Source organism: Lonchura striata, chromosome 5 (genome assembly GCF_050655825.1).
Source record: "Lonchura striata isolate lonStrDom1 chromosome 5, ASM5065582v1, whole genome shotgun sequence".
In the NCBI taxonomy this organism is placed as follows: Eukaryota; Metazoa; Chordata; class Aves; order Passeriformes; family Estrildidae; genus Lonchura; species Lonchura striata.
This window is the reverse complement of record NC_140707.1, coordinates 40,217,676-40,225,949: the sequence shown is the minus strand read 5'-3', so window position 1 is coordinate 40,225,949 and position 8,274 is coordinate 40,217,676. Positions and strand designations below refer to the sequence as shown.

Sequence of the window (8,274 nt, the reverse complement as noted above, 5' to 3'; positions counted from 1 at the left end):
CTCAGAGGGTGATGCTATTGGTAGAATGAGTCAAGTTTTAAGATTGCAATGGATTTCCCATGTTCTGTTGTCTCTTTTTGACAGAGAGGTGACTGATCTTGATAAAAACTTTGTACCTTGTGATATCTCCTCTGTGCAGACACTTCATGTGAAGTTGACTGAGTACAAGTGGATGACTAGGCAGTGGATCTGGGAGCTTTTCCATGTTTATCCATACAATCTAAACTTCAGCATTATGAAAGAAGTGTCATCTACAAAAGCTGTGTGGCAGCATGGCTCATGGGAATATAAAAGGAGATGGCACTCTTAGTCTGCTGTATGTTGTAGAGAGCAAAGTCTTCGATGCCCTTCCTTGCCAGACATTTTATCTTTCATTTGTCTGCTGTCTCTCCTCATCATTGCAGGGTTTGTAATACAGCTGTCATGGTCTGCTGCTGTGATAGATGGCAGCAGTAGATCTTTGTGCCTCTGTACTTAGATAACCACTTGAAAATGTGGATAGAGAAGGGGCAAGAGGTGTCTTGTGCCTGCCCTGTGTATGTGTGCAGCAGGAATCCTGACCTTGCTGTGACTGGCTGGATAAGCAGGACCAGGAAAAAGGAACTTGAAGTGGTGGCTGCTGCAACTAGAGGGGTATTGCACAATGTATAGGGGAAAGGTGTGAAGAACACTGGTGGTGTGGTCCCTGCAGTTTCCACTCCTGAATGAAGTCCTAATTGTAATGTCTGTACTTTTTAAGGCCTTGTCTTCAGTGATCACAGCAATGGTAGGTGTAAAGGAAGCACCAAATGCACATGCAAGATAAATTGTGGTCTCTGTGTGCATGTGCAAGGCATTTTACAAACTTAATATTAAATAAAAACAGGGGTTGGTCAGTTCTGTTTTCCTGGATATGTATTTATTGTTTAAAAGTTAAATTTCTTGTGAATGTCCTTCTTTTGATCAAAGGGAACAAATTGGGTAGAAATTGGTGGACTGCAACCAATAATGAAACCTTTGCACCTTGTGGGTCGAAATCCAGCAGCTAACCTGTTTTTAGAAATTTGGAGAATTCAGATATACTAGCTGGTGTTGAAACAGCTAAAGAGTGTGTTTTCCCATAATGGGCAGCCCTGGATCTCATTTGCTCTTTGAGGGACTGTTTTGTTAGATCTGAAATGTGCTGGTGGTTCTCTGGTTGTTGGCCTGTCTTAATACGTAGAGGTATTACATTTCCCTCTCCATTGTTCTGCCAAAGATTCTTGCTTCAGTAAACTGGTATCTTATTTTCTGTCTTCCTCTAAGTCTCTCAAAGTGGTGCTATATCCACAGCAAATAGTTGGATTAGCTGTCACTCCTGGGCCATCCAGCATGGATCAAGTGTGTTTGAAGGGCTGGGACTGGTGAAGAGCTTTGGCTGGAACAGGTCACTGAAACCATGTAGTTCTTACCCAGGGATGATGTTAAATCCCTTGGGGTTACACATCTCTAAGGGTGATGTTTGATGGGGTTGCAAATCTACAGAGGCACTTGACTTTAATGTCATTTAACTTTTCTTTGAGTTCTGCAGAACAGGTCAGACTTTCCATCTGACACTGAAAATTTAATCATTGTGCAAAAGAAACATGTTGTGTTGTGTATCTCACTAGGGGTGCATGGATGGTAGCTGCTTTTCTACTTAAAATAGCCTCTGCACACTGCTGTGCACCTAGGAAGCTGCAGCATCATTTTGGGGAGTGCGTGTGAGATTTTGTCTTTGCAAGAATGATGTATCATAAATGAAACTGGAGCTGGACTTCTCTACATTGTTTGGGTACCTGCTAATAACTCCCATAATTGCTAATGTTTCTCAGGGTTTAAAATGGCTATGGAACCTATCAGAAGCTGTAAAAGCAAAGGGATTCTGCCTTACTGGAAGGTAAGATCTGAATCTCTCCAACTCTGCAGCAGCTCTGATCCATTTCAACTTACTGGCCCCAGCCCAAGAAGCAGTTTGTTCTTTTCTGCATGGCACTGTATTGTCAGGCTGTCCAGAACAGGAAGGTGTAACTTTTCACTTAAAAAAAAAAACAAAACAAAACAAAAAAACAAAACACTGCCAAAAAAACCAAGCCTCCTCAGCAGCTGAAGTTAGCCTATATGTGTCTCCTTAAACTGAAAGGGAGCATCTTTGAGCCGGAGGGTGGCCTGTGATGAAGGCACATGGGATAATTATTGGGCAGTTCCTATGCAGGGTTAAGAGTTGGACTTGATGCTCCTTGTAGGTCCTTTCCGACTCAGGACATTCTGTTAAGAAGGGTTACTTCTGTATAGCTTGCACTGCTGTCTGCTGCAAATGTTTATTTTTAGCAAAATTTTATTGGCTTGATTTGTAGGAAAAATAAAGGCAACATATTAGTAAAATAATTGCCATACCAGTGCAGCCTGTTGCTCCAAAGAAAGGTTTTCTGATTAAAGGTCCAGTGCCGTCTCTCAAGGATGTACAGAAGTGTTTTCCCTTCATTAGCTTAGTACACGCTTAAAGGAATGTTAAAAGAGCCATGATTACTACAAATTACTGTGTCCAGACACCAGCAGTTAAAAATTCACCTTGCTGCTATCTGCTGCCCTAGCCTTGCTGGTCTGTCACTTGTCAAAAGTGAGTTGCTCTTTCTCTCCCCTGGCCTGTTGACTTTAAAGAACTTGCTGTAGCTACTCTGTGTCTTGCTTGTCTTACAGGCCTCCAGAGGAAAAAAAATCTCACTTTTTGATGTTCAAGCTAGAAACCTCTTTACTCTCTTAGTCTGTATAAGTTAAAAATAAGAAAGAATAAAATATAAGTAAAGGGTGAAAACCTGTCTCCTCACGGCAAATCACTGCTGTCAGATCTTTGCACTCTTGGTGCAGTGCAACAGCAGGGGCACTGGATCATCTTTATATGGGAGCACTATGGCTTTTCACTGGACATTTATACAGTTAAGTGAGGCCGAAGGGCTCAGAATAATTTTTACCCTTTGTGCAACATAATTCGAGGGAAAATTTTCCTTCTCCTGGTTATGAGTAGTGTACAGAATGGCATCTGTGGTATTAATGCTTCTCTTCTGCAATGCAGTATTATATTCAAGAGTTAAAGCTCAGGTGAGATGGAGGCAGTATCTGCTGCTCTTTTCTCCACCCTCTGCCTTAATGTCACTCTGTAATGGGACATATCCTGCTGCTTGGGGCATGTCCTGTCTGGGACCAAAAGATTGGTGAAAGCCAGGGTGAGAGAAAGTAACAAATCATGGAGTTTGCTGGCTCTCTCATCTGTTGATCAACAGTGACTTTTATCAGGGACCTGCATCTCTAATTTCTCTAATACTGAATGCAGCCTGTGAGCCTGGGGCAGGCTGTCTGCATCTCCTTTCTTTAAGATGCTCTCCAAGTGCCTCTGACTGTATTAAAGCTAAGTGAGCCTGTGCCCTGTGGTGTGACCAGCCTGTAGCACATCCCAGGTTTCTGATCGGGGATGGGGAAGGATCATGTATCTGCACTGCGTTTCTTCCGAACAACTGCATTGGGAATGGCTGACATCCAGCAATTACAGCATCAGAATCTATTCACAGATTTTGGGGATGGGGATGGCACAGGTTTAATCAGGAGCAGATACCTCAGCATATATGGCCTACAGGCCATACAACATGTACGTATCTGTATTGGTTATAGGATATCCCAAAACTTCAGATGCTTTAGCAGCTGGGATTCTTCCCTAAATTCTAATCCTGGAAGGGAGGCAGGATGCAGTAAAGAATGATATGAGGCTATAATGGCTTTCTTGTGGGCATTGCAAAAAACAGGTTCTCTTGGAGAACTGTGTATCTGTACAGGGAGAAGGGGTTTCAAGAGAGAAACAAGAACATAGGGAACCAGATTAAAAAGCTTGCTGTGGGAATACTAAGCAGGAGATGAACATGGACCTGAGCTGTGCGACACATTCCTCTGTTTCTGTGTTGGGGCCAAGAAGGAGCTGGTACCTAAGAGGCTGAGCAGAGGCTGTTCTTGCCACCTCTCCAAGATGCAGCAAAGCATGAAGGCAGGCAGAATTTTATGCTCTAACTTTGATCAGCAGTGGCCCTTTAAAGCAGAGCAAGGTGTGCAGTATGGACACTGCCCAATCCAAACCCAGCAGCCACGTGAACTCTCCCCTGGTGGGCAGTGCCAGGCTGGCACAGCAAGGCTCCCTCACCCTCCCCAATGACGGAGTCTGATTGAACTTGCTGGCTCCCACTCACTCTGCCCCAGTTTTCCTCAGGACAAATGAGAAGAACTACTCTCCAAGTGCAAGATTTTGGGAATATGTGTCAGAGATGCCTGTCAGTAAAACATCCATCTTGCCCTAATTTCTGCATGGAGTGCTGCAATGTCGAGTGAAATAACCTTCCAAGCTGGCTCTGGTGCAGAGGTATTTTGGCTTATGTTATTGCTGAGAGCTTTCTTTCTGATGAGCTCTTTCTGCCTCTCTGTGTTTCTGATGTCTGACTCTCTTCACTCTTCTTTTTCCCTTGGGCTGGGATGTGTGCTGTTTGCAATGCATCAGGAAGTAATACGCAATGAGAAAACTCTCATCATCTGTGCATCAGGGAGAGAATTACTGACTGAGTGCTGAGCAGTCAAGTTATTGATTCAAACCAAAGCCCAGTCTCTCTGTCTGCTGGGCTGGTTACATCCTGCTGGTTCACTGCATTTAATCGGATTCCCCAAGCTGCCACGCAGAGGGGGCAAGTTAGAGCCAGATCCATCTATAATGTTCGCCTCAAAATCCAGCTCTGTGTCCCCTTCTCCGTCCATGGAACAGGCAGATTCCGATGCTCTGGACATCAGCACCAAAGTGCAGCTGTATGGTGTGCTCTGGAAGAGACCCTTTGGGAGGCAGTCGGCCAAATGGTCCAGGAGGTAAGTCACAGTTATGAGGGATGCTCGGGTGGAACACAAAGCCTAAGGGTTCTGGGGTAAGTTAGAGACTGAGTGCTTGACCCTTCCAGTGCAGCCAGCCAGGCAGAGGCTGGGATAAAACTTGGGGCATATCTTCCCTGCTGTTCTGAGTCTGCTCTACACACGTGGCTCCCCATTGTGCTCTCTTCCTTATCTGTCCAGACCTTGTACTATGTGCGCTTCAGGGTGGTAATAGAGACTAGCTGCCTCCTCTGAATAATTATAATCCTTTCATGAAAGGGGAAGAGTCTGTTCATGTATTTTGCCTCTAAACTGCCTGACCTTTTTGTTTTGAGACTCAAAGCTCTTTGAGTCCTTTGGGTGTGAGATGGCAGGGCTGAGCTGACTGCATGTGGGTCTGTAGTGTGTGTGTGTGGTCTGCAAGGGTCTGTGCACAGCTCCAGTACTGCTGTGCTGCCTGACAGTGACAGCATGCTGGGAACAGCACATGCAGACTCTTCCCAGGGGAGAAGGTGGCTCTGAGTTCTCTCTCATCTGGTGTTAGGGAGTTGTAAGCTGCTGTTGTTTATCAGCAGCCGGGAAGTTTGGTGCTGGAAAGCATTTGCTATAACCTTTAACCAAGGACAGAAATATGTTCTATAATACTGAGGTGGTGGGTTGGCTTTAAGTTTAGAGTTAGTGTAGTTTCTTAATGCAAATCACTGAATCTCACACTTACCTTTTGTGGGTAAGTACCTTTGCTGCAGTCTGCAGTGTAGATACAAAAAATCCATTTCTAAATTCAGTTTTCCCAGCTTTGCTATCTGTAGTAACCATAGTGCTGCGCAGTCTGTGAAGATGGCATAGCCTGAAAAAAAGTTATTTGGAAAGCAGTTTTGTATTTGTAGCAGTCTTTGACCTATCCCTCCTGTGCCAAGAACAGCCTATTTTCACCCAGAAAAGAATTTGTGCTGATGCTCCCTACTCAGCTCCCAAATATTGATAAATAAATTAATTATGTCTGGAAACTAATGTGATTGTTTTATGGAAAAGAAGTGGACAGAATAACAGAGGGGAAGGAAATTTGCCATGGAGGAGACATTCTTAAAAGGCTCTCCCTAATAAAAATTTCTTGCAGGCAAATGGCCCATCTCTGTTCCCTTTGTCATTATTTATTTAGTGCTGCTCTATTCCTAGAAGTCACCCCCATCTTCAGCAAGTGGTAAATATTTTAGTGATAGCAGCTGGGAACAGAAGGGGAGGTGACATTCCACAGGGATGATGTGGAAGATTAGTTGCAAGCGCAGCAGCTGAGGGTCCTGGGGGACCAGGCACAGGTCAGTTAGAGTTGAATGTGGAATCTGTAGGGTTTGGAAGGCAGTGGGTACTGGGGTAAAAAGACTTGAACAGGAGGAACAATGTGTTTTTGGTTTGTTTGTTTTATCATGGGAGAGACTTGCTTTAAAGTAAAATAACCTTGCATGGTATTATAACAAATCATTATGGGGAGATAAGGAGAAACCAATTCATTTCCCCCTCTGTCTCCCCATGCCCAGCAACACATAACTGGTCAAGTACATTTTTTTGTGAAAAGGATTGACTATATCTGGATATCATTGATGACCTGGTCTCTGATAAATGTAGGTTTTGTCCTGAAATCTTGGACAACAGTACTACTCCCACTCCCAAGGAAAGTCTTTCCAAGATATGGGAGATAAGACTGTGTGTAAGGGAGGATTGATCTCATCATGCCATCAGCCCACATAGACCTATCAGAGGATCAGAGGATGGGTCTGTGTGGAAGATACATGATATTAACTGGCTTGATTCCATTCATATGGCTGTAGCAGCAATACTTCTGGAGAAACTGAGAGAAAAGCAAGTGTTTCGGGGAAGGATGGAATCTGCCTAGATATCAGTTCAAGGAAAAGGTGTCCAGGCATGGTGTCCAGTACTTTGGTAATGGAAATCCCAGGTTTTGAAATTTCACAGCAGTAGAGGTTATGCAGGGAGAAGGGAGGGATAGTAGAGCCTTCTTTTAGTCGGGGCCAAATCTGATGGCACCTGTGGAGACAGCTGAACTTGACCTGGGGCAGTTGTCTGGAGCATTTTCAGTCCTTTCTTTTGCCCATACAATGGTCTGCTCTGAAGCCCAAATATAATATTTGCATGCTGCCTTGGGTACTGTCCAAGAGTGGGATGGATGCTTCTGGACCAGTGTGGCTGTGTTTATCTGCCAGGGCTGACATCTGAGCTTGGTGCCTTTCAGAACTTGATTTTTAAAATGCCATTAGCAGCATTCTAATGCCTATCCCTTAAAGAAAGGGAGGTCTATTACTAATGTGAATTTTCTTTCCTTGTAAAATAATATCCTTCCAACAGAGAAGCACCTGACTTCTGAGTTTAGTGGTGCAGTCTAAGCTTGGATCACTGCTGAAGTGGCTTTGGAAAATCATAGTCTCAGTCCCTCATTAATGGTCGTCCTCTTCTGAAAAACTGCACCCCATTCTTCCTTCCAATGCCCAACAAGCAATTTAGTATCTCTTACTACAAAAGTTTTACTGGTAATGGCACCAACCTGGCACAGAGGCTGGAGTGAATGGCTAATGTGTGTACCTGCCCTGGATATGGCATGAATAGGGTGCTGTAACTTTCCAGGACAGAAGTGGCACATCCTTCTTTACCATGAATAATCCCAGTCCCATATAGAAATGTCAGGCTCTAAACTCCCACCATCCATGTCTGAGACTTTGGGGTTCAATGGGACAGTGAAGGGGCATCCCTTTGGTGGACAATTGAACATCAGAAAAGCAAGGTGAAGCACAAGAAGAGAGAGAGCAAAACACAAAATATGCCTATATTGCTCCACAAATCCGTCAGAGATGTCAGGTTGGAAGGGGCGGGGGAGGGGGGGGGAGCACATCAAGTTAAGAGAGAATTTTTTGTCTTTTCTTGAACCAATCCTGTCTGTGGCATTGCAAAGCAGGCACATAACCTTGTTTTCCACAGCGGCTACTAACAGTCACTGCGTGTGTTCACAGGACGGATGGAAAAGCTCATTGTTCAGGGCTGCTTTCTGCTCGGAGCCCCGGGAATGCCGCAGAGCAGCGTGCTGTGCAGCTCCGGGCGGCAGGAGCTGCCGGGACAGCGGGGCTGCGGAGCCCGGGCTCCCTCTGCTCCCGCAGCCTTCCCCTCGCGCTGCCCGCCGGCGGGGGCGCCCCGAGCCCCGCCCGGCCCGGCGCGGCGCGCTCCGCCGGCCGCGGGACAGGCAGGGCGAGCGGCCGGTACTGCCCGCTCTAAAACATCACTGCCCTTCCGTGTCCCGAGCTACCCCCGGGGACAGAGCGCTCGGCTGATCTCGTAAACGGGGCTCGTCCCTTGTGCTCCTGGCCCAGAGCAACGCCA

The 8,274-nt window shown here is 45.5% G+C and overlaps 1 protein-coding gene across 5 annotated transcripts in view; it reads left to right on the top strand.

The window, feature by feature from the left end:
* The first annotated feature begins 867 nt into the window (after positions 1–867).
* Positions 868–8,274, top strand: part of PLEKHD1 (pleckstrin homology and coiled-coil domain containing D1) — a 32,049-nt gene continuing 24,642 nt past the window's right edge. For 3 of the 5 annotated variants that reach the window (XR_014956023.1, XM_077784106.2, XM_085582009.1), the window contains exon 1: positions 868–4,890. Coding sequence is in view for 4 of the 5 variants with exons in the window: in XM_077784106.2 (XP_077640232.2) it covers positions 4,742–4,890 (149 nt within the window). In the remaining variant the exon portion in view is untranslated. The remainder of the gene's footprint in view (positions 4,891–8,274) is intronic. The other 2 variants (XM_085582010.1, XM_077784105.2) reach the window with 2 other exon arrangements.